The following is a 27,002-nucleotide window of genomic DNA, read 5'->3' as shown; positions in this document are numbered from 1 at the left end:
ACTTGATGGGCCGAATGGTCTCCTTCTGCACTGTAGGATTCTATGATTGATTCTACATGCTGAGTTTATCCAGCATTTTACTCCCACAGAGTAGTTGGGCTGAATGGCCTGCTTCTATGCTGCATATTCTGTGTAGTTCTCTGCATGTAGCAAGGAACAATGTAGGCAAACCTCTTTTATTTAATACCCTTCCTTCTCCCCCACCACTGCACATGATTCACTCGCAGAAACTTGAACGTGACAGATTTCTGGGCTACAATTCAGGGCATCTGTGCTTTGATTTTGTTAGATTTGCAGGTTGGCTTTTGCATTAATTTCAATTTGCGTAGACTTGACATGTTGAGATCTCTTGGCGAAAGTGACAGGGGGCAAAAATGCTGGCAGCCTTTGAGCTGCAGAAAGTGTTTTGTTACCGTGTCTATATGGTGATTTCTGCTTTGAGGGAATGGCAGTTAGGTTGGACTCTGCACTCAACAAAACTCCGAGATTCTGCCTGATCCTGTCCTGTTCAACCTCCTCTCTGCAGAGACTCCTTTGTAGAAAAGGACTCCTACGTTAAGGAAGTTGCTGCCCCTTAACTCCAAACACCCAGTTATCTTTGCAATCACTTCCCAGATTTATTGGAAGTGCTAATCTCACTTGATTCCTCTTACATTGGAATGTATTTTCAATGGCAGCGTGACAGAAGAGCTTCTGATTATTAGGATAATGAGCCCTTCCTGCCACGTATACTGTAGACGTGAATGTTTAACACATTTTACAAGGACAAGTTGGCATGCTTAGAGTGAAGTAGATCTGTTAGGCAATTATTACTCCTACTGCAGCCTCCCGCAACATTCTACGTCACATAGCATTTAGACCTCCTCCTATTTGGCAGTACAGTGGCACAGTGGTTAGCACTACTACCCCATAGCGCCCGGCACCGGAGTTCAATTCCAGTCTCGGGTCACTGTCTATGTGGAGTTTGCACATTTATCTGTGTGGGTTTCCGCCGGATGCTCCAGTTTCCCCCCACAGTCCAAAGATGTGCAAGTTAGGCTGATTGGTCAGGCTAAAATGACCTTTGGTGTCAAGGGATTAGCAGGGTGTAAATATGTGGGGTTACAGGAATAGCGCCTGTGTGGGATTATAGTTGGTGTAGATGTGATGGGCTGAATGGCTTCCTTCTGTACCGTCGGGATTCTCTGGATTATTACACACTTGATCATGGGCTGGGAATGGGGAGACATAGATCTTTAAAAATTCTTTCACGGGATGTGGGCATTGCTGGCTAAGCAATTGCTCACCACCCTAATTTCCCTTCAGAAAGTGGTGGTGAGCAACCATCTTGAACTGCTTGCTGCAGTCCATGCGGCGTGGGTACGCCCACAGTGCTGTTAGGGACAGAGTCCCAGGATTTTGACCCGTTGACATACATTACATTGGTACGTGAGAGTGGTGAATTAACTTGTATCTGCAGCAAGATGCTGGCTGGAGAGATTGAGAAAGAACACAGACGATCTTAGAGAGGGAGAAATGTAATGACCTGAAAGAACATACAGCGATTTTGAGAAAGCTGAAGTGAAAAATAAAATCAGGAGATGGTCAAAATGCTCAATGGGTCAGGCAGCATCTGTGGCGAGAGAAGCAGAGTTGATGGATGAGATTCTCTGGAATCATCTGTGGTGGGACCCATTGCAAGCAAGAATGAGAAAATTTAGCGTACCAGCCAAAACTCCACTCATTTTCGGTGGTGGAGGAGAATCCCAGCCATGAATGAGGATGGTAAACTTCAGTCAATATTTCAGATCAATAGCCTTTCAGTAGAGATCTAATGCATTAATCTTAGCATAACTTCACACACTTGTTTTTCCCTTTGGGAAGTTGATTGATTTAATTTATTATTGTCACATGTATTGGTATACAGTGAAACGTATTGTTTCTTGCACGCTATGCAGACGAAGCACACGTTTCATCGAGTATATAGGGGAGAAGGAGAGTGTGCAGAATGTAGTGTTACAGTCATAGCTAGTGTGTAGGGAAAGATCAACTTAATATAAGGTTGGTCCATTCAAAGGTCTATGGCAGCAAGGAAGAAGCTGTTCTTGTCAGTTGGTACGTGACCTCGGACTTCTGTATCTTTTTCCCAATGGAAGAGAGAATGTCTGTGGTGCGTGGGGTCCTTGATTATGCTGGCTGCTTTGCCAAAGCAGTGGGAAGCGTAGACAGAGTCAGTGGATGGGAGGCTGGTTTGAGTGATGGACTGGGCTTTGTTCACAACCCTTTGTAGTTTCTTGCAGGTCTTGGGCAGAGCAGGAGCCATACTAAGCTGTGAGACATCTGGAAAGGATGTTTCTAACGTGGGAGTAGAAGAAGAAACATTCAAAACAAAGATTAAAAAGAACAAGGATCTTGAGTCACTTTAGTTTGTCATCTTTAAGATTATTGATTACTTACAGCCCTTCACTGATTGACATATTGGAGACCAAGACATTTCTTTTGGCAGGTTTGTCACAAGACTGTTAAATCTTGCAGCCATGGCTAACAGTGGATAATGATATGAAGGAATGGATGGTGCTTTGTATATCCCTGTTGGGAACACAGTGTTGTAATAAGAAAATCTTTCTTCTTGTTGCAGGGACAGAGAAGGTTCGGCAAGCACAGGCATGTAAACATCTCCACGTGGTAAACCCGGACTGGTTATGGAGCTCACTGGAACGGTGGGAAAGAGTTGATGAAAAGCTATTCCCATTGAAAGAAGAGTACGGCAAAACTCAAAGGTAAACAGCGACTACTTGCTTTTACACAGACATCTTTAAGTGCTTTACGTTCAAGATTAACATTTATTTATTAGTGTCGCAAGTAGGCTTACATTAACACTGCAGATAAGTTACTGTGAAAATCTCCTAGTTGCTGTACTCCAGTGCCTGTTCGGGTACGCTGAGGGGGAATTTAGCACAGCCGACGCACCTAACCAGCACTTCTTTCAGCCTCTGTAAGGAAACCAAAGCACCTGGGGAAAACCCATGCAGATATGGGGAGAACGTACAAACTCCACACAGACAGTGACCCAAGCGGGAATCGAACCCAGGTGCTGTGAGACAGCTGTACTAATGTTGTGAAGTTGAGCAGAGTAATTGTAAAATGCTAGGGGGCAAAACAGCAGCACGGTCCCTTTAAAAGGTGGTGCTTTTTCTGTGCTTAGAGAGTTTAAAAAAATGCAAGTACACAGAGAGCCCAAACTGAAACATTTGTATTGAAAGGCGAGGCAGCAGTTTTACTAAGACAACAGGCTTTTGAATTTAGCCAGTCAATTTGAATCAGGCACTTAGATACCAACATCCTATTAAATTTAAATCAATGGTTTTGACAACCTAGGACCAATCGTAATGTGGGAAATATTGATATGTCATCACAGATATAAAAGAAGGGGCCAGTGGGACAAAAAGAGAGAGAGCAATTGCCACCCGCCAGAGATAACAGTTCAGAACTCTCTCTCTTCCTCTCTTTTTCTTTAGAGAGAGAGAGAGAGGTAGAGAGAGAATCGCTGGCTCTCATAGCTTCATCTATGTCTTAGAGAAAGCACCATCTAGATATCAAAATACAAAGATATTCTTCCAGACAGAAGAAAGCATATTCTGGAGGATGCACAACCTGGTTGTAATTTAGAGAGTGACTAAACCCTTTTTTTTTAACAAGTGGGAATTGTATTTACTTGAACAGCATTCTATTAGAATCTTGTTTTATTGGGGAATCGTTAACAGTTGGAAGGGATTTATTCGGTTAGTTAATTTGTTCACAGTTAGATAAATTGTTACGTTGTGATTTTAGGAGGAGTGTCAGGGAATTATTTTGTATTTAACCACTTGAAGGCACTGAAGAGCAGGTCACACCACTTCACACACACTTCTTACAGATTATAAGGTGAGGTACTCCTCTTTGAGTATTTTGGTGTTAGTTCTCAGAGGGGGAGCTTGACCCACGCTTTATAACACTAACCACTGTGCCGCTCCAATTTGGCACAGTCAGGCAAAACTGGATGCTGCACCACAGAAGGAGAAGAGGGCAGACCAAAAGCTTGACTAAGGATTTGGGTCTTGAAAGACGAGAGAGAGATGGGGAAGCACAGGAATTTAGAGATGGAATTCTAGCTAGGTGAGGAAACATCACCGATGGTTGCCTACAAGATGCCAAAATTGGAGGAATGTAAATGTCCTGAAGGTTTGTGGAATGCAGAGGTTACCGAAGTGAGGGGGAGCAGGGCCCTGAAAAGATCTGAATGTGCAGATGGGAATTTTAAGTTTGAGGCATTGGGGGGATCAACAGTCTAGGTCAACCAGGTCATGAGCGATCGGTGAGTGCGACTTAGTCCATGATAAGATATGGGCAGCATAGTTTTGGGCGATTTGAAGTTTGCAAAGGGTAGAGTTCAATAGGACAGCGAGGAGAGCATTGGAATCATTGAACCTGGAGGCGACTAACACCAAGGTTAGTTAGGAGGGGAGATTGGAGAGGTGGGGACTGTTCTCTTTGGAGAGGGTAAGGCTAAGAGATTTGATCGAGGTGCTCAAAAGCAAGAGGGAGCTGGACAGAGTAGGTAGGGAGAACCTGTTCCCCCTCGTAAAAGGATCGAGAACGAGAGGGTGTAGATTTAAGCTGATTTGCAAACTAAGCAAATGTGATGTGAAAAAAACATTTTCTCATTCAGTGATTGATTGGGGTCTGGAATGTGCTGCCTGGAAGTGTGGTGGAGGCAGGTTTGGTTGAGGCATTTGAGAGGCCATTGTTTCTATTCAAATAATCATCCAATGTGCAGGGCTAAGGGGAAGGCAGAGGAATGGCACTGAGCCATAATGCCTGTTTGGAGGGCCGGTGGAGACAGAATGGGCCAATTTTAAAAAAATTAATTCGTGGGACAGGGTGCTGCTGGCTGGCCAGCATTTATTGCCCATTCCGAGTTTCCCCTGTTCAGAGGGCAGTTGAGAGCGAATCACATTGCTGTGGCTCTGAAGTCACATGTAGGCCAGACCAGGTAAGGACGGCAGATTTCCTTCCCTAAAGGGCATTAGTGAACCAGATGGTTGTTTTTCGACAATCAACAGTGGTTCCAGGATCATCAGTAAATTCTTAATTTCAGATATTTTTTGTTGAATTCTAAGTCCACCATCTGACGTGGCGGGATTCGAACCCAGGTCCCTGGAATATGGGCTGAGTTTTGGATTAATAGTCTGGAACTAATACCACTAAGCCATCATCTCTTCATTATGGCCCCCTTCTACATCTTAACAATACTGAGATAGTTATTTTATGATGGCGGGGCAGAGCTGGAAGGAAGTGGTCTTTCTGGGGATATGATGTATGATACTTAGTTTGGAGTTGATAAATCACCTCTCGTGTCAACAATCTGGATCAACCTGAGCCAAATGCCAGAAAGAGGAGTGCATCCATGGTATAAAGTTGGAATGATGTTGAGATGCCGGCGTTGGATTGGGATAAACACAGTAAGAATTCTCACAACACCAGGTTAAAGGTTTATTTGGAAGCAAAAGCCGCTAGCTTTCGGAGCGCTGCCCCTTCATCAGGTAAGTGGGAGTTCTGTTTACAAACAGGGCATGTAAAGACACAAACTCAATTTACAAAATAATGGCTGGAATGCGAGTCTTTACAGGTAATCAAGTCTTAAAGGTACAGACAGTTGTGAGTGGAGACCGCGCTAAGCACATTTTAAAGACGTGTATTGTCTCCAGACAGGACAGTTAGTGAGATTTTGCAAGCACAGGCAAGTCGTGGGGGTTACAGATAGTGTAACATGAACCCAAGATCCTGGTTGATGCTGTCTTCATGTGTGCGGAACTTGGCTATCATTTATATGTCTTGCATTTATATAGCATCTTTCATGTACCCCCCCCCTCCTGCCACTGAGTGATTATACAGCCAATGAAGGGGAGCCAATGTTGTAATGTAGGAAATAAGGCAGCCAACATGCAGACAACAAGTTCCCACAGACCGTCATTTGATATTGACCCAATAGTGTGTCTTTGTGATGTTAATTGGGGGAATAAATATTGGCCAAAATACCAGGGATAATTCCTCTGCTGCCCATTGAAATAGGGATCTTTTATATTCACCTGAGCAGGCAAATGTGGCCTCACTGTAACGTCCCTCCCGAAAGATGGTGCCTCTGGGTGTGTGGCAATCCCTCACTTCTGCGCTGGAGTGTCAGCCTTGATTTTTGGGCCCATTTCCTGAGGTGGAAACTCAAACCCAACAACCTTGTGACTCTGTGGCGAGAGTGCTATCTACTGAACCATGGCTGACGTACAACTGGAGGTGATGGTGGCTCAGCCGAAGCTAAATGTTGGACAAATGATCTGACAATATAGCCGCAGTGGAGAGGGCTGGAGAGATGGTGGAAAGGGGGAGTTGGGTGTCATCAATCAACATATCAAAGTTGACCCCATGGGGCGAATTTTCACGCCCCAGAAATCGACGTGGGTGAGGGGCGGCCCATGGAAAAGTGCATGGAACTCGGGCGGGATTTTACGGATTCAGGACAAGCACTGACATAAAATCCTATACCCCCCCCTCCCCCACAATATCTTCGAAGGGTGAAGTTAGTTGCAATGTTGTCTTTTTATTCAGAATATGCCTTCTAACAATCCTTCCCAGCACGTGGAAAATCATAGAATCCTATCATAGAATCCCGACTATGCAGAAGGAGGCCATTTGGCCCATCAAGTCTGTACTGACCCATCCAGGCTCTTTTCCCGTAACCCTCATTTACCTTACAAATCCCCCTGACACTAGGGGCAATTTAGCATGACAAATCAACCTAACCCGCACATCTTTGGAGTGTGGGAGGAAACCAGAGCACCCGGAGGAAACCCACACAGATACAGGGAGAACGTGCAAAGTCCACACAAAGAATGACCCGAGGCCAGAATTGAACCTGGATGCCTGGCGCTGTGAGTTGGTGGTGGTAACAGCTGTACCGCCCAAATGATTGGCCAATACAAGTCCATGGGGGAGATTCTCCTCTTCCAATCCGCTAATTTTTTTGGCAGGTTTGATCAGGAGATACGCATCTACGCCGATTCTTGGGATGCAAATGCATATGCACATGGAACTGGAGCTGTCATTCTCCAATGTGAATCCTTCACACACATCCCCCCCCTCCCCCCCCCACTCAAGCTTTTAATGATATTCACGATTGTGAGCTCTGCACAGAGTGTGGGAGATTCAAGTCTTAAGTTGCGCTGAAAAAGCAACCATGAATTACACCATTTTTCCCACGAATTCAGCACTTTTTTGGGAGAATCGCCCCTCTATGTTTAAAAAGAACATGGTTAATGTATAGGCATTTGCAGGAAAAAGTCAAGATGTTTATAGTACAGTTCTATATACGTCAACAATGCCACCTTCAGTGCCGCATTACAATGTTTCATTTCATATGCTTGGCAGTTGGAAGACTTGTTGCTGGGGCAGCAAATAATCCCTTTTGATGACTCCAATTTGTTTGACATAGTGTCAAAGATCTGCCTCTAAAGAGGGCAGAAATGTTGCAAGTCCTCATTGATAACTAAAATATGCCTTTCATTGTCTGACTGATCTGTTGAATAGTTCCTTGTGCCTTTAGTTGCCTCGAGCACTGCTTCCCTCAAATCCCAGTAAGGCTAATGCACTTAGAATGCCGATGATACAACAGCTATTACGATCACACGGGGAGAGTATAACCTTGAGGTTACTCGTAACTGGCCCTCCGAGACTCACTTGCCTGGAGTTTTCATTTGTTCTGTTCAGTACAATTCAAGTTTTAAAGCGAAAGTTTCTTACTAGTCACAAGTCGGCTTAAATTAACACTGCAATGTGAAAACCTCCTAGTCGCCACACTCCGGTGCCTGTTTGGGTACACTGAGGGAGAATTTAGCATGGCCAGTGCACCTAACCAGCATGTCTTTCAGATATGGCAGGAAACCGGAGCGCCCGTAGGAAATCCAGGCAGACTCCGCACAGGCAGTGACCCAAGACTGGAATTGAACCCGGCTCCCTGGCACTGTGAGGCAGCAGTGCTAACCGCTGTGCCATAAACCACCTTAATCATTTACCCTCTCCACCACCAAAGCTCAGTGGCAGCATTGCACAGTCGCACAACTACAACTTGTCATGTTGCCTTCGAGAATACCTTCCAAACCTGCAGTCTTCACCATCCTGAAGGACAAAGGCAGCTGACACATGGAAACACGACCGCTGCTACCTCTCCATGTCACGCACCATCCCGACTTGGAAATACATCGGACATTCCTTCACTGTCGCTGGGTCCAAAATCCTGAAACTCCCTCCCTATCAGCACTGTGGGTGTACCTACACCTTGGGCTGTAGCGCTTCCAGAAGTCAGCCTGCCACCCCCTTCTCAAAGATGGGCAATAAAGTCTGGCCTAGCCAGCAACACCCACATTCATGAAAAAAATAATCACCGTGGCGAATTTCTGTTAAACTTGCAGACCTTGGCGAAGGTTTTTAAAATTTAGCTTTTCTGGAGACACAAGTCCAAAGATATACAGGTTAGGTGGATAGGCCATGGTAAGAAAAGCCCCTTAGTGTCTCAAGATATGTAGGCTAGCTGTGTTAGCCATGGGAAATGTGTGAGATTACGGGGGTGAGACCCTGGGTAAGGTACTCTGTCAAAGAGTCGATGTGGACTCGATGGGCAGAGTGGCCTCCTTTTGCACTGTAGGGACCCTATGATCAATAGGCATGTTTTAAAACCATTTGATTACAATTTTTCTTTAAATTTACGAAGGGACTGACTACGTCAATGTAGCTCACAATCGGTTTAAGATTGGGCTTTTCACAGGTGGTGCATTGACGTTGGGAGCAAGGATCGGCTGTTGTGTTTCATGAGAAACCTATTTTCAGTTATTGAAGTAAAACTGCATCAAATTACCCCACTTAAACACATTAGAATATCTTTCAAAGCAGCAGTGTGTTTTTCAAAAGAAGAATTAAAGCTCGATTTGACTGGCTCACAGTGAATTGTATATTCAGTGACATGTACAAGAGTTGGAGCAGAAACTTAAATGAAAAGGAAAGACTTCTGAGAAATAGTGCAGTTTTTGCCCTGGTCACTGATTATGTCTGCTGTGGAAACTCTATCCTCGGTTGAGTGGTTGGTGTGATTGACAATTAATGGTAGGATTTCCAAATTCAATTGTTTTTGGCACAATAGTTAGCACTGCTGCCTCATGGCAGCAGGGACCTGGGATCGATTCCTGGCTTGGGTCACTGTCTGTGTGGAGTTTGCACGTTCTCCTCATGTCTGCGTGGGTTTCCTCCAGTTTGCTCCCACAGTCTGAAAGACGTGGTCACCCTATTATAGAAAGGATATTATTAAACTAGAAAGAGTGCAGAAAAGATTTACTAGGATGCTACTGGGACTTGATGGATTGAGTTATAAGGAGAGGCTGGATAGACTGGGACTTTTTTTCTGGAGCATAGGAGACTAACGGGTGATCTTATAGATAATAATGAGGGGCACAGATCAGCTAGATAGTCAATATCTTTTCCCAAAGGTAGGGGAGTCTAAAACTAGAGGGCGTAGGTTTAATGTGAGACGGGAGAGATACAAAAGTGTCCCGAGAGGCAATTTTTTCACACAGAGGGTAGTGAGTGTCTGGAATAAGTTGCCAGAGTTAGTAGTAGAGGCGGGTACAATTTTGACTTTTAAAAAGTATTAGATAGTTACGTGGATACAATGGGTATAGAGGATATGAGCCAAATACAGGCAATTGGGATTAGCTTAGGGATTTTTAATAAAGGGTGGCATGGACAAGTTGGGCCGAAGGGCCTGTTTCCATGCTGTAAACCTCTATGATTCCATGACTCTATGTGCTGGTTAGCATTAGCCTTACTAAATTCTCCCTCACTGTACCCGAATAGGTGCCAGTGTGTGGCAACTAGGGGATTTTCAAAGTAACTTCATTGCAGTGTTAATGTAAGCATACCTGCGACAATAATAAATAAACATAAATTTAAACAGTTTGATTAAATCATTGCACTTTCCCAAGCTTACAATGGATTTGACTTGTACCTGACTTCTTTTTGTTTAATTCTTTTTGGTGTCTTTCAGTAATTTATTTCTACTCAAAAAGGCCAATTTGAATTAATCATGAGGCCCATGTGAGGGACAAACCAGACCCAAGCTGACCAGATAAGAAACTCATCCCACCTAGGGCTCAATCAAACAAGATCCAAGCTGACTGGATGAGGCATTGCACCTCCTCCCAGGCTTGATCTGATGCTCCATCTTAGTCAAACACTTTGAAAAATTGCATGAGGTAAAGCCTCGGTTTAATCTTTGGATAAAAACAAATTGCTGCCAATGCAGCTGGAATCTGAAAGCAAAAGAGAAAATGCTGGAAAATCCCAGCGGGCCTGGCAACATCTGTAAGGAGAGAAAAGAGCTGATGTCCAGATGACCCTTTGTCAAAACTGCCATCTGGACTGGAAACGTCAGCTCTTTTCTCTCCTTACAGATGCTGCCAGATCCACTGAGATTTTTCAGCATTTCCTGTTTCGGTCTCGGTTTAACCACATGGGCTACCCTGATCAACCTGCCTGATCGTTCACTCTCCTTTGCCAGATCCGTATACCCGACCACTTCCAGATTACAAAGCGATTGGAATGCAACTTGTTGCTTTCTGGTAACCTCTGCCCCACCGATGGCATTGGCCAATTTAATGCAACTTTCTGCTGTAGTGTTTAACCTGGAGGGGGGAAGAACGCCCACAAAACACTGGCCTAAACATTTCCATTACACGGGGCTTGTCATTTCTGGACTTGGCTACTCCAACATTTCCCAGATTCTCATCCTTTGTAAAGCTCATAAGAACATAAGAAATAGGAGCAGGAGTAGGCCATCCAGCCCTTCGAGCCTGCCCCGCCATTCAATAAGATCATGGCTGATCTGTCGCTGCTCAGTTCCACTTTCCCGCCCTCTCCCCATAACCTTTAATCCCCTCTCTTATCAAAAACCCATCAACCCGCGTCTTAAAAATATTTAGCGAGGCAGCCTCCACCACTTCAACGGGCGGAGAATTCCAGAGATTCACCACCCTTTGAGTGAAGAAGTTCCTCCTCAACTCCGTTCTAAACCGCCCCCCTTTTATCTTGAGGCTGTGCCCCCTAGTCCTACTGTCTTCTTTGAGCGGGAAGAGTCTCTCCACCTCTATCCTATCCATCCCATTCATCATCTTGTATGTCTCAATGAGATCTCCCCTCATTCTTCTAAACTCTAATGAGTACAAGCCTAGTTTATTCAGCCTCTCCTCATAGCTCAACCCCCTCAACTCCGGTATCAGCCTAGTAAACCTCCTCTGCACTCCCTCCAAGGCCAAAATATCTTTGCGCAGGTGCGGCGCCCAAAACTGCACACGGTGCTCCAGCTGCGGCACTAGAATTCCACAGTGCAGAGTCCGTGCACAATTCCACCCAGAGCCCATCCCCACAACCCCATGTACTTACCCTAGCTGGTCCCCCTAAGGGGCAATATAGCATGGCCGATCCACCTAACCCGCACATCTTTGGACTGTGGAAGGAAACTGGAGCACCCGGCGGAAACCCACGCAGACATGGGGAGAATGTGCAGAGGCCGCACAGACAATGACCCAAGCTGGCAATTGAACCCGGGTCCCTGATGTTGTAAGGCAGCAGTGCTAACCGCTGTGTCGTCCTTATCCAAATTATCTGCTGCCTGTTTCTTAACTTGCATCATGTCTCACTGACCTCCGTTGGCTCCCAGTCTTCCCCCCACCCCCAAGCATATCAAATGCAAAGCAATTCACACTCCAGTTTAATTCCCTTCCGTCTTTCTGTAATCCACTATGCCCACACTCCTGTACTTCATGTTTCTAAGATCCCACCTTCTTGTGTAATACCCGTCCCTTCATTCCGTCATTGGCTTCGGAGTCGCACATTCCAGGGTCTGAAATTCCTTCTGTGAATGCTGCCTCTCTGGGCAGGATTTTTCCCAGTCCTGTCAGGAGCGTCCAAAAGCCAGTGGCCGCAACCTTACCACCCAGATGCTCCCGCTGCAGCCGAGACAGGGAATTTGGCGACCACCAAATCTCCATTTCCTGCAACAGGATGGGAAAAATCCCTCTGCTGTGGATGGTCGGAAGATTTGGGCCAATGACTTTTGGCTGCCTTGTGGCAGGTTTCGCCATGGAAATGCCCAAGAAGCCCGGCCTCTGTCTTATAAAACCTCACTTTCACTTCAGTTTTTAACAAAATAAACTTGGTCTCCTCCTAAAGTCTCCTTATCTGTCTCAATGCCAGATTCTTTCCTCATTTTGTTTATGGGCTGTTCCTTATTGTTACAACACACAGCGGTTAATCTCCTTTACCTCACTTTGTAATCTGTTAGAAATGTTAACTGTTCTTCATAAACATTTAGAGGCTCATTCGCATAAAGACCTGAGATTTGCTTTAAATGTAGAATTAATAAGTTATTTATTTTGATTTTTGATTTGATTTATTATTGTCACATGTATTAGTGTACAGTGAAAAGTATAGTTTCTTGCACATTATACAGACAAAGCATACCATTCATAGAGAAGGAAACAAGAGAATGCAGAATGTCCTGTTGCAGTCATAGCTAGTGTGTAGAGAAAGATCAACTTAATGCAAGGTAAGTTCATTCAAAAGTCTGGTGGCAGCAGGGAAGAAACCACCCTTGAGTTGGTTGGTACGTGACCTCAGATTTTTGTATCTTTTTCCCGAAGGTGGAAGAGAGAATTTCAGGGTGCGTGGGATCCTTAATTATGCTGGCTGCTTTGCTGAGGCAGTGGGAAGTGTAGATAGAGTCAATGGATGGGAGGCTGGTTTGCATGATAGGTTGGGCTACATTCATGACCTTTTGTACTTCCTTGTGGTCTTGAGCAGAGCAGGAGCCATAGCAAGTTGTGATTCAACGAGAATGAATGCTTTCTATGGGTCATTTGTGAAAGTTGGTGAGAATCTTAGCTGATATGCCGAATTTCCTTAGTCTTCTGAGAAAGTAGAGGCACTGGTGGACTTTCTTAACTATAGTGTTGGCTTGGGGAGGGCTAATGGTTTAACTAACTGGGAACTTTACCTAAACGGTAATGTAGCAATTAAAGTATGGTTCGATTGGAACACTGTTCAAATAAATACAAGGATTATTCATTCCAAAAAATAATAATACTAACTTAGTCACTCTCAAAAAATACAGGTTTGTGTCTTTGGAAGAACCTATGGAGTTCTTTTGTCGCTGTTGCTGTCAGTAAGCTCTCTCTGATTTGATACCCTCCTGGTAGATAGGTGGAGAGTTCCCTTAAGAGATATTTTTAACTAGCAGAGAGCTGCTCTTGCCCTCTCTGCGTGTTGAGAGATGGCAACTTTTCAGTTCCACTCAACTGAACTAAAAACTGAAGGCAGGCAGTTGAATTTCTATTTTTATATTCCCGATGATCTATGCATTTTCCTATACCAGGATTGGTCTGATGGTGTCAACAACAGCAAATTCAAATTTGATAGGGTCCTGATTGCTGAGTGTCTTCTTTAAACTGATAGGCTTTTAAAATGTAAAAACCCGCAAAGCCTGTTACCAAGGCAGTCCTGATGCTTGGTCCTAGTTATAATTGTTGCAGTCTGTGTACTTTGTATACCTGCGATCTAAACATTCAAGCACTGAACAAAAACCAGCTTTTAAAGGGACCACACTTCATAAGCTCAACTTCACAACACTTAGTTGTTTTTGTCTGTTAACGGTACTATACGTATGCATGGTGATGAACAACTCTGCTCTGCACCCTGAACTTTCAATTAGGCTACCATGGGAGATTGGACACTGTCAGTCAATGATTTTATGTTTGTTCCTTTTTGCAGAACCAACAGTCCTGCCAGCTTCCCCGAAGTCCAGGCTGGTTTGCAAACACCATTGTTTCATCCGACTCCCATTCACCCGAAGGCTCAGCCCGGACCCGAAGTCCGCATTTATGATCCCAACACGGGGAAGCTCATCCGGAAAGATGCTCAGGGAAACAGGCAATCCATGTATATCCAACCTCCAGCTCCTCCGGTTACGTTATCCGTTCACGGAGAACAGTCGTCATTCAGGTAACATTCCCGGGAAAGAGTTCAAGCATTCTGCTGTGTGCTTTAAGTCAGAAGAGTGACTTGGTGGGTGGTACAGTGGCACAGCGGTTGGTACTGTTGCCTCACAGCACCAGGGACCCGGGTTGATTCTGGCCTCGGGTATCTGTCAGTGTGGGGTTTGCACATTCTCCCTGTGTCTGCGTGGGTTTCCTCCGGGTGCTCTGGTTTCCTCCCACACTGCAAAGATGTGCAGGTTAGGTTGATTGGCCATGCTAAATTGCCCTTAGTATTGGGGGGATTTGCAACATGAATTCATGAGGTTACTGGGATAGGGCCTGGGTGGAATTGTTGTCGGTGCAGGCTCGATGGGCTGAATGGCCTCCTTCTGCACTGTAGGGACTCTGTGTCTATTCTGAGGTTCAGAAAGCTATGTACATTGCTCATAAGGCATTAGAGGCTGGTTAGGTGCATTGGCCATGCTAAATTCCCCCTTCATGTCCTAAAATGGGTAGATTCAGGAGGCTTAGCAGGGTAACTGTGTGAGTTATGGGGGTAGGCCTAATTAAGATGCCGTGCCGGAGGGTTGGTGCAGACTTGAATGGCAGAATAGTCTTTTTCTGCGCTGTAGGGATTCTGAGTACAAAATACATAAAGCTGGTTGTAAGAAACAGCTGCCCCTTGAAAATTGCGATTAGAAATGGCAGTTCTAGAATATGGTGGCTACTTCCCACAGAAACAGTATGACTTCCTGCAACCAACTCTACAGATTAGCGGTGAAGAAGAGAAGGCACACTTTTGGATGGAAGTTTGTTGTGGGTCATCTCTCACAGTTTGAAGACCTTGGTCTTGAACAGTGTTCTTCAAAGTGCACCATTACTAAATTCCATTCCTTCATGACAATCCAACACTCCCAACTAACCGGAATTGACCTAATCACCCACCCCTAGATAGGGAGTAGTCTTCTGAGAGCAAATCAGAGGCTAGGAATGCTGTAACGCAAAGATGAAAGTTGCTGCTATATGGTGTGGTAAGATAACTGAAACTGCAAAACTACATCCGAAATATTTATTTTCAAAAGTTTATTAATGTACTAGAGTCACAAGTAGGCTTACATTAACACTGCAATGAAGTTATTGTGAAAATCCCCACCTCGCCACACTCCCGTGCCTGTTCGGGTACAATGAGGGAGAATTTAGCATGGCTCGTGCACCTAACCAGCACGTCTTTCGGACTGTGGGAGGAAACTATAGCGCCTAGAGGAAACCCACTCAGACACAGGGAGAACGTGTGCACTCTGCACAGACATTGACCCAAGCCGGGATTTGAACCCAGGTCCCTAGTGCTGTGAGGCAGCAATGCTAACTACTGTGCCATTGTGCTGCCCCTATATATAAATACATGGGATATACTTAAATTTGAAGAATGATGATAATACACCCAACAGTGAGGTTTCTTTTTGTTATGTAAAAACGTGTAAAGCTGTTTTGCTGATACAATGACAAAACCAATATGTGATGTGATTGGTGTATCTGTGTAATTTGTTACTTAACTGTGTCTAAAACGGAGTTGCCAATTAGCAGTCTTACTGTTTCCCAGACATCAGTAAAATTCTGTGCAGTGTTGGATGAATAGACACAAAGCCAAATGTTGAATTTCTGCCTGTTAATGTTTAGTCAAATTCAACTTTTTTGACATTCATTGTTAAAGTGCTTCAGAACCAATTAGTTGTTTATTGAAGGGCAGTTGTTATGTGGGCAATTTAAGCAGTCACTTAGCACCACTGGGGCCCCACAAGCAGCAAACGGGAAAAAAAATTGGAGTGCCTCAGGACTGTCTGACTGTCTTGAAGTTGACATTGCAATGTTAACAGTTATGATTGTTTTTAAGCAGAACAGAGGCTTTATATATTACAGCAATTGTTTTCAAAGAACAGGGATGGCACAGTGGTTAGCATTGCTGCCACACAGCGCCAGGAACCCACGTTCAGTTCCGGCCTCGGGTGACTGTCTGCGTGAAGTTTGCACATTCGCCCCATGTCCACGTGGGTTTCATCCAGGTGCTCCAGTTTCCTCTCGCTCCAAAGGTGTGCGGATTATGTTGATCAGCTTTGGTAAATTGACCTGATAAAGTGTTAGGAGAGTAGCAGGGTAAAAATGTGGGGTTACGGCAATAGGGCTAGGTTGGTGCAGACTTGATGGGCTGAATGGCCTCCTTCTGCACAATAGAGATTCTACGATCCTGTGTCTAGATTATATTTACTGCCCATTTCCATTGAGCCCAACTATCCAAGATGGTGCCGGAACGTGGCGCTATTTTGCAAGCTGTACCCTGCATATGCTCTATCTTTCACATTCTGCATCTTCTCCTTCTCTAAGAATAGTATGCTTTGTCTGTATAGCGTGCAAGAAACAATACCTTTCACTGTATACTAATACATATGACGATAATAAATCAACTCAAACCAAAATCTCAATTTACTGTTTCTATTGAACAAAAATCATTTGTTACTTTGCAGTCACACACCACATGTGACGCAACCCTTTCTTTGCCCAAAACAGTGTGCTTTTAAAGAAAGGAACCTTTGGAGAAAATTTAGGGCCCTTTGACTCTTGCAGTGCTTTACCGTTCAAAAGTCCATTTCTGTTCAAGTGCCCTTGTCTTATTAATGTGTATGTATGTATTTTGCTTTTGATTTTCTCACTTGCCTTTCTTTTGCTTTACCCCAGTTATAACTGTTGGTAATTCTCCTTGTTTTACCTAATGTGTTTGATCAAATGCCAATGGACATGTCGACAGATTAAGTGGGGAGGAACTGTTCCCAGTGGTGGAGCGGTTGAGAACTGACCTCTCCAACACTGGCACCGATGAACAACAAAACATTCAAAGGCCACACGAGGAGGGATCGTTTTACATAGCACGGGGTTGTGATCTTGAATGTGTTGCAGAAGAGTGTAACTGAGACAGATCCAGTTCTGCCTTTCAAAAGGGAATTGGATTATTGTCTAAAAAGAGCAAATTTTGAGATTACAGGAAAAGGTAGAATGCGGGACCCAGCTGAGTCACCCTTATAGAGAGTCAGCAGACACCGATGAGCTGAAGGACCTCCTCCTGTGCTGTAACCATTCCATGCTGTGCATCAGCTATTTAGACTTTGCACAAAGAGTGTTGCAAATTTGCGTTCATTCGACAAAATGTACAATCCAATTTCCTTTTTATCATTCTGTCTTCAGAGACTTTCAGACCTTTTTCAATTCCAAGTTCAAAGGGCAGAACATATTAGAAACTGTTTCACAGCATCCCACTGTGCTGAGTGTTCCTTAGCCTGAAACATATGCTTTATATCATTGATGAGTCACACCACAAATAAGCATAGATTCTAATTGGAAACTGGCAAAGTGATTGCAGCATTCCTGATCTTTCATCGATCTTCCATGTTGTGATAGATAGACTGTCACTTCGACTTGGGAGAGAAGTCATTACAGAAGTAAGTGTGGACTCCTGTATCTGGCCTCCTGAGCATTTTATGGTCCACAAGGTCTTATTACGAATTTTCACCTCAATTCTTTGAATCTTCTTGCAATTTAATGGATCGATGCTGAATGCTAATTGTAAATTAATCATGTTTAATGGTATCAAGCTGGTAAGCATTCACTGAGCGTTCATTTGAGCTCCTATTAATAGATGCAGACTGAAACTGCAGTTGTTGGGTTAGGAGCTGTATGCATGTAATGTGTAACTCTGTAAGTAAATAGAAAAGTGCCTAGTGATTGGTTTTATTCTATGCTTCACCAACTGGCTTTCTGGATTAGAACATAATTTGCAGGAGATACCAAATTGGGTGGGAAGGTGAACTGTGACGAGGATGCAGAGATCCTTCAGGATGATGTGAACAGGTTGGGTGAGTGGGCTGATCAATGGCAGTGCAGTATAATTTGGATAAATGTGAGGTTATTCACTTTGGAAGCAAAAACAAGAAGGCAGATTTCTGCCCGAATGGCTGTAAATTTGGAGAGAGGAGTGTGCAGCGGGTCCTGGATGTCTTTGTGCACAAGTCGTTGAAGGTAAGCATACAGGTGCAGCAGGCAGTAAAGAAGGCAAATGGCATGTTGGCCTTCATTGCGAGAGATTTTGTACATAGGAACAGGGATGGTTTGTTGCAACTATACATGGCTTCGGAGAGGCCACACCTAGAACATTGTGTGCAGTTTTGGTCTGCTTTTCTGAGGAAGGATGTTCTTGTTCTCGAGGGAGTGCAGCAAAAGTTTACCAAGCTGATTCCAGGGATGGCAGGCCTGATGTATGAGGAAAGATTGACTAGGTTAGGATTGTCTTAGCTGGAGTTCAGACAGATGAGGGAGGGTTGTCATAGAGACTTAGAAAATTCTAAAGGCCTAGACAGGATAGATGCAGGGAGGATGTTCCCGATGGTGGGGGAGTTCAGAACCAGGGGCCACAGTCTGAGGATTCAGGATAGATGATTTAGGGCAGAGGTGAGGAGACATTTCTCACCCAAAGAGTGCTGAGCCCGTGGAGTTCATTACCACAAGAAGTAGCTGATGCCAAAACATTGAATGTAGTCAAGAGGTGGCTGGATATAACACCTGGGGCAAATGGGATCAAAGATTATGGGGAGTTAGGTGATCTTAATGAATGGCGGAGCAGGCTCGAAGGGCCAAATGGCCTCTGCCTGCTCCTGTCTTCTATGTTTCTATAATTTGATTTGATTTATTGTTAGATATACTGGGATATAGTAAAAAGTAGTGTTACTTGCCTGCCATACAGGCAAAACTTACCATTCATAAGTACATGGGGAAAAGGATAGGGGTTCAGAAAATAGTGCTGCAGTTACATGTAGGGTGAAGAAAAAGACCAGTTTAATACTTGGTAGGTCCATTCAGAAGTTTGGTAGCAGCAGGCAAGAAGTTGCTCTTGAGTCTGTTAGTATGTTATTTTCAGATTTTTCCTTGATGGAAGAAGGCAGAAGAGAGTACGTCCGGAATGCCTGGAGTTCTTGATTATGCTGCTGCTTTTAAAGTTTAAAGTTTATTTACTAATCACAATTAAGCTTGCATTAACACTGCAATGAAGTTACTGTGGAAATCCCCTAGTCGCCATACTCCGGCGCCTGTTTGGGTACACTGAGGGAGAATTTAGCATGGCCAATACACTTAACCAGCTTGTCTTGTGGACTGAAAGGGAAAATCAGGGCACCCAGAGGAAACCCATGCAGACATGGGGAGAACATGCAAACTCCACACAGACAATGACCTAAGCCGGGAATCAAACCCCGATCCCTGGTTCTGTGAAGCAGTAGTGCAGTGGAAAGTGTAGACGGAGTCGATGGATGGGAGGCTGGTTTGCGTGATGGACTGGACTATGTTCACAACCCTTTGCAGTTTCTTGCGGTCTTGGTCAGAGCAGGAGCCATACCATGCTGTGATAAGGAAGAATTTGATTATTTGTTCTGATTTAATCATTTAAAACTGCTTTAATAGCTCGCATCATTAGCTATTCGGTAAATTGTCCATCAACACATATTACTTTTCTGGGGGTTTCTCTAACATTTATTCCAACATTGACTTTCTCAGTGGGGCGGGAGCAGACTGCAGCATATTCTGTCTGTCCCGAGGAATTGACCACGTTTGAAGTTTGTCAAAGTTGCTTTACACCCTGTCCTGTTTTAAATGCTATCACGGCTCGGTCACTCGCAAACCTGAGAATCGTAGATTCATCTTGGCAAACATGTTTAGCCCAAGGCCACACCTGCCTTTCCCTGTAGCTCTAATCAAAGAACAGGAAGCTAAAACAAGTTGAGCTTTGGAAAATGGAATAAAACTGCAGGAGACACTTAAATGGACACTATCACTGGACTGGTATTGTGATTACATGATGTGGAGATGCCGGCGTTGGACTGGGGTAAACACAGTAAGACGTCTCACAACACCAGGTTAAAGTCTAACAGGTTTATTTGGTAGCACAAGCCACTAGCTTTCGCAGCGCTCCTCCTTCATCAGGTAAGTGGGAGTTCTGTTCACAAACAGGGCATATAAAGACACAAACTCAATTTACAAAATAATGGATGGAATGCGAGTCTTTACAGGTAATCAAGTCTTTACAGGTAATCAAGTTTTAAAGGCACAGACAATGTGAGTGGAGAGAGGGTTAAGCACAGCTTAAAGAGGTGTATATTGTCTCCAGACAGGTCAGTTAGTGAGATTTTGCAAGCCCAAACAAGTTGTGGGTGTTACAGATAGATCCCGGTTGAGGCCGTCATGTGTGAGGGAACTTTGCTATCAGTCTCTGCTCAGCATCATTGGGTTCAGAACTCACCTGATGAAGGAGCAGCGCTCCGAAAACTAGTGGCTTTTGCTACCAAATAAACCTGTTGGACTTTAACCTGGTGTTGTGAGACTTTTTATTGTGATTACACTCAGAGCATGATGATGTCCAGCATTTACTATTACAGAGCACAAAAGCAAATTGCTGCAGATGCTGGAATCTGAAACCAAAAGAGAGAATGCTGGAAAATCTCAACATCTGTAAGGAGAGAAAAGAGCTGATGTTTTGAGTCAGATGACCCTTTGTCAAAGCCAAAAGGCATAGAAAGTGGGAGATATTTATACTGTGGGGTGAGGCAATGAAAGATGAGTCGTAGCCACAAAATCAAGGGGAAAAGCTGCTAATGGCAATTCATAGAGAGAATAGAAGGTGTGAATGGCCAAACAGCAGAGAAGCTGAAATCACGGGGTAATGTGACTATTGAATATGTTGGGGGGAGGGAGGAGATGGGAGGGAGAGAGGTAAAATTGAGAAAAAGGGGAAGCAAAGGGAGACAAAAGGATCATGAAAGGAGGAATAAAATAGGGGGAAAGAGTTGGTGGGGGGAAGAAAAATGAAGAAAAATAAAGAAAAACAATAAAGAAATAAAAGGTAGAGAACAGTTAAAAATTAAATAGAATAAAAGCAAAGGGGTCGTGTTGGGGTAGAGCTAATCATCTGAAGTTGTTGAATTAGATGTTGAGAGTGGAAGGCTGTAATGTGCCTAGCCAGAAGATGAGATGCTGTTCCTCCAGTTTGCGTTGAGCTTCACTGGAACTTTACAACAGGACAAGGATAGACGAGTGGGCACGGGAGCAATTACTGTTACACTATACCATTACTACACAGAGCAATTCATTATGTTATCATCCCTCCTCGATTCCGGACGATGTTAATACTAGCCAAGTCACAAGTGTCAAGTCCAGCTTGATAGATCCTAACTTTTACTTTCTTTTAGAAACCATGGAGACAGCTTATTGAACAAGTTCACAGGAATCTGCTGCTGAGCTTTCAACACAGAATAAGATACTTTTAAAATTAGTTTACAGGATGTGGGCGTTGCTGGCCAGGCCAGCATTTATTGCATATCCGTAGTTGCCCTTGAGAAGGTGGTGGTGAGCTGCCTTCTTCAACTGTTGCAGTCCATGTGATGTATATACACCCACGGTGGTGTTAGTGAGGGAGTTCCAGGATTTGGACCACAGGTTAAACCAGAGAAATGAACTATATTCATAGAATCATAGAAATCATTGAACCCTTACCATCAGAAGGCAGCCGTTTGGCCCATCGAGACTGCACTGACAACAATCCCACCTAGGCCCCATCTCCGAAACCTCACATATTTACTCTGCTAATCCCGCTAACCCACGCATCCTGGGACACTAAGAGGCAATTTACCATGGCCAATCCACCTAACCTGCCCATCTTTGGATTGTGAGAGGAAACTGGAGCACCTGGAGGAAACCCACACAGATACAGGGAGAACATGCAAACTCCAGACAGACAGTGACCCAAGCTGGGAATTGAAACTGGGCCCCTGGCGCTGTGAGGCAGCAGTGCCAACCACTGTTCTGCCCTCCAGACAAAAAAATTGGAAGGATTTTGGTACAAACACAAGAAAATGATTCAAATATTCACTATTCCTTCATCCCAGCTATCTCTACAGGCACTTAGAAATTTGGAAAGATAAAACAATTTATTTATCTTGTACTCTAACATCGAGGCCAGTTATACCTGTGAACCAACTGGTGAATGGTGTCAGATGCATCATACTCCAAAAGAAATGAGGCCATTGAGTGCTTTTAAGATAGAGATAGGTTCTTGATCACTAAGGGGATCAAGGGTTAGGGGAAGAAGGCAAGAGAATGGGGAGGAGAATCATATCAGCCATGATTGAATGGCGGAGCATGTGATTATCACAGGTTTCTCAACACACCACACAGACTCCTGTCATACCATGAACCAACTGGCCTCTCAACCCCATTCTCCCACCTTTTTCCCGTAACCTTTGATCCCTTCACCAAACAAGAACCTATCTATCTATATCTTAGATGCACTCGATGTCCTGGCCTCCACCACCTCCTGTGGCAATGAATTCTACGGATTCAACACCCTCTGGCTGAAGAAATTCTTCCTCATCTTAGATCTGAGTCATACCTTTTATTCTGAGGCTGTGGCATCAGATCCATGTCTCTCCTACTGATGGAGACATCTTCCCCACGTCCACTCTATCTAGGCCTTTCAGTATTCTGTAAGTTTCAATAAGATTCCGCCCTCATCCTCCTAAACTCCATCGAGTACACATCTAGAGTCCCCAAATGCTGCTCATAAGATCATAAGGTATAGGAACAGAATTAAACCATTCAGCCCATCGAGTTTGGTCTGTCATTCAATCATAGCTGATATGATTCTCATCCCCATTTTCTTGCCTTCTCCCAATAACCCTTGATCCCCTTGTTGATCAAGAACCTATGTATAAAAGCAAATTACTGCTGTTGTTGGAATCTGAAGCCAAAACTTAAAATGCTGGAAAATCTCAGCAGGTCTGGCAGCTTCTGTAAAGGGAGAAAAAAGAACCTATCTATCTCTATCTTAAAGACACTCAATAACCTGACCTCCACAGCTCTCTACATCAAGCCTTTCATTTCCAGGAACATTCTCATGAACCTCCTCTGGACCTTAAAAAGGGCTGCAGGGAAAGATCTGGAAACTGCAGGCCAGCGAGCCTTACATCTATTATGGGTAAGTTGTTCGAAGGTATTTTGACAGGATCTGCAGGCATTTAGAGACGCAAAGGACAGTCAGCATGGCTTTGTGAGTGGAAAATCATGTCTCACAAATTTGACCAAGTTTTTTGAAGGGGTAACCAAGAAGGTAAATGAGGGCAGTGCAGTAGATGTTGTCTACATGGACTTTAGCAAGGTCTTTGACAAGGTACTGCTTGGTAGGTTATTGCATAAGGTTAAATCTCAAGACTGAGGTAGCTAAACGGATACAAAATTGGCTTCTGTCAAGAGGGTGGTTGTAGAGAATTGTTTTTCTAACTGGAGGCCTCTGATCAGTAGTGTGCCTCAGGGATCAGGAACCACTATTACTTGTCATTCATGTTAATGATTTGGATAACAATATAGGAAACATGGTTAGTTTGCAGATGACACCAAGATTGATGGCATAGTGGACAGTGAGGAAAGATATCTCTGATTGCAAGGGGATCTTGATCAATTGGGCCAGAGGGCTGACGAATGGCAGATGGAGTTTAATTTAGATAAATGCAAGGTGATGCATTTTGGTAGACTGAACCAAGGCAGGGCTTATCCAGTTAATGATAGGGCATTGGGGAGAGTTACAGAACAAAGAGATCTGGGGGTACGTGTTCATAGCTCCTTTAAAGTGGAGCCATGGATGGACAGAGTGGTGAAGAAGGCATTCAGCATGTTTGGTTTCATCAGTCAGAACACTGAATACAGGATTTGGGATGTCTTATTGAAGTTGTACAAGACATTGGTAAGGCCACACTTGGAATACTGTGTGCAATTCTGGTCGCCCTATTATAGAAAGAATATTATTAAACTAGAAAGAATGCAGAAGAGATTTACTAGGATGCTACCAGGACTTAATGGTTTGAGTTGTAAGGAGAGGCTGGATAGACTCTAGACGTTTTTCTCTGAAGGCTGGGGAGCGTTCTTATAGAGGTCTATAAAATAATGAGGGCCATAGATCAGCTAGATAGTCAACATCTTTTGCAAGAGGAAGGGGAGTCTAAACTAGAGGGCATAGGTTTAAGGTGAGACTGGAGAGATAAAAAGAAGGTCCAGAGAGGCAGTTTTTTCACACACAGGGTGGTGAGTGTCTGGGACAAACTGCCAGTGGTAGTAGTAGAGGCAGGTATAATTTTGTCTTATAAAAAGCATTTAGACAGTTACATGCATAAGATGGGTATAGAGGGATATGGGCCAAATGCGGGCAATTGGGATTAGCTTAGAGGTTTAAAAGAAATGTTGGCATGAACAAGTTGGGTCGAAGGGCCTGTTTTCTTGCTTAAACCTCTGAGTCTATGACTCACCTTTTCAGGTCATCTGACTTGTAATTGTGCATTGTTTCAGTATTTCTGTCCCTGCACATCTACATAGAGCAGTCCCCCAGGGAAAAGAACATAAAAACCACTAACTGCACGTGTGCGCCCCCTTTCCTGGATGGCACAAAGCATGAATTCAGCAAATTACGCACGTGCAGCCATCTCCCTGCCAGCAGGAAGCCCACTGGGAACTGTGTCCTGGCTTCTGAACTCCCAACCTCTGACTGCTGATTAAGGGAGGTGTGGGAGTTCCTCACGGTCATCACGTTTCCTGTTGAAGATTAATGACTCATTTCTCATTTAACCAAAGGATATCTTTTTTGAGCTTAATTTGTTTTTGCTTTACCGTGTATTTGCACTGAACATGGTGTTCTATTCCTTCATTCACCAATAAAGTTATGGTATAAATTTGGAGCAGATCTTTTGTCTGACTTCTGGCCTTTTTTGTCAAGTTACTAACCAAGAGTCATCTTTTGCATTACTATCGATAATAACCCTCCTTTTCCAACTTTCTTTGTCTTAGGATCCTACTTTTTAAAAAATAATCCTCTAAGATTTGCACAAGATTTGATTTGATTTATTATTGTTGCATGTATTGGTATACAGTGAAAAGTATTATTTCTTGTGTGCTATGTAGATAAAGTATACCTTTCATAGAGAGGGAAGTGAGAGCGTGCAGAATGTAGTGTTACAGTCAGCATGAGGGTGTAGAGAAAGATCAGCTTAATATACGGTAGAAGGTATGGAAGAAGGTAGAAGAGAGAATGTCCAGGGTCGTGAGGATCCTTAATTATGCTGGCTAATTTGCCGAGGCAGCAGGAAGTGCAAGGTAAGCCCGTTCAAAAGTCTGATGGCAGCAGGGAGGAAGCTGTTCTTGAGCCGGTTGGTACATGATCTCAGACTTTTGTATCCTTTTCCCAACAGAGGAGAGGGTGGCCAGAATTTTCCAACCGCGCTTGCCCCCAAAACTGGAAAATCCCACCCGAGGTGCATAGTCCGCCCCTCACCCATTCCAATTTGGGCAGGGCGGACAATTTCCCCCCATGTCCTGGGTGCGTGTGGACTTCAATTCCCAACACAGTGGGAAGTGTAGACAGAGTCAATGGATGGGAGGCTGTGACTTACGCAGGGATATATATGTCTCAACTCCCCTTCTGGATACCAAAGTTGATGGAAGCCGGGACTTGCACTTTCATCGCTGCCACTGTAATTCCTTTAGCTTGGCTTGAAAATCACATTGAACCCTTGCCAGGCGCTGCAGATGATTTCCCCTGACTGGCGAAGGGATGCTGATTTAACTGACCTCCTTTTGTGCTGTAATGTCTCTGATTTATGAAACCCGTGGTTTCTGGAAATGAATGTGATAAAAATGTGCCTGTATCCTTCATGATTTTTAGCTTTTTTTTGAAAGGCAGTCGTGATGTTCTCTGTGGTGGTGCAATTTGTTTTTTAAAAAGTACCGTTTTATATTGGATTTTCTAAAATGGCCCATTTAGGTTTCTTAATTCTTCAGCCATCAATCTGAGACAGTGGGAGCAATTAGTTGATATAATAGCCATCACACACTTATTGTTCTTAATTGAAGTCTAAAATATTATCACTGTGTATTGTTGCTGTATTATTGGCAACCGCATTAGACTTTAGTTGGCGTGTTATATACTACACCACAAATTATTCTTTTTAGTTAGTATAGTGTTTGGGATACCACAAATCTGATGACTTTAATATACAGATAGATATTTATTCAGGCTATTGGACTCATTACAAGATGCCTTAGTTTATGATCCTTAAATCATTGAATAATACTTCCCAAATCATGGTGGCACAGTGGTTTGCACTGCTGCCTCACAGCGCCAAGGATCCATGTTTGATTCCCAACTTGGGTCACTGTGTACAGAGTGTGCACGTTCTCACCATGTCCACACAGGCTTCCTCCGGATGCTCCAGTTTCCTCCCACAGTCTGGCCGACATGCCGGTTAGGCACAATGGCCATGCTTAATTCTCCCTCAGTGTACCCGAACAAGTGCCGGAGTGCGGCGACTAGGGGATTTTCACAGTCATTTCATTACAGTGTTAGTGTAAGCCTACTTGTAACACTAACAAACTAAAATAAGTCAGGAAGGACGTGACTGCACTAGAGAGGGTACAGAGGATGTTCATCAAGATATTGCCTGGGATGGTGCATTTGAGCTATAATGAGAGACTGGATAGGCTGGGACTTTAGAACAGAGGAGGCTGGGAGTGGACATGATTAAGGTGTATCAGATTATGATGGGTATGGGCAGGGTGAATAGGAAGCAGCTGTCACCTTTGATTCAGGGGTCAGTCACGAATGGGGCATAGTTTCAGGGTTAGGGTCAGGAGATTTAGAGGGGATTTGAGAAAAACTTTCGCTTGGAAGGTGGTGAGAATCTGGAATGTACTGCCTGAGAAGGTTGTTGCTGTTGGAGACCTTACAACCTTTAAAAAGTATTTGGATGAGTGCTTGAAATATCAAAATATCCAAGGATATGG

At 44.0% G+C, this 27,002-nt stretch overlaps 1 protein-coding gene across 1 annotated transcript in view; it reads left to right on the top strand.

The window, feature by feature from the left end:
- Window positions 1-27,002, top strand: part of ctdp1 (CTD (carboxy-terminal domain, RNA polymerase II, polypeptide A) phosphatase, subunit 1) — a 299,871-nt gene that overhangs the window by 104,956 nt on the left and 167,913 nt on the right. Inside the window, exons 9-10 of the mRNA XM_080193894.1 lie at window positions 2,618-2,759; window positions 13,885-14,115. Of these exons, the coding sequence (XP_080050020.1) occupies window positions 2,618-2,759; window positions 13,885-14,115 (373 nt within the window). The remainder of the gene's footprint in view (window positions 1-2,617; window positions 2,760-13,884; window positions 14,116-27,002) is intronic.

This window comes from Carcharhinus amblyrhynchos, chromosome 8, assembly GCF_965287045.1.
Source record: "Carcharhinus amblyrhynchos chromosome 8, sCarAmb.v2.hapA, whole genome shotgun sequence".
In the NCBI taxonomy this organism is placed as follows: Eukaryota; Metazoa; Chordata; class Chondrichthyes; order Carcharhiniformes; family Carcharhinidae; genus Carcharhinus; species Carcharhinus amblyrhynchos.
This window is presented reverse-complemented; position numbering and strand designations above follow the sequence as displayed.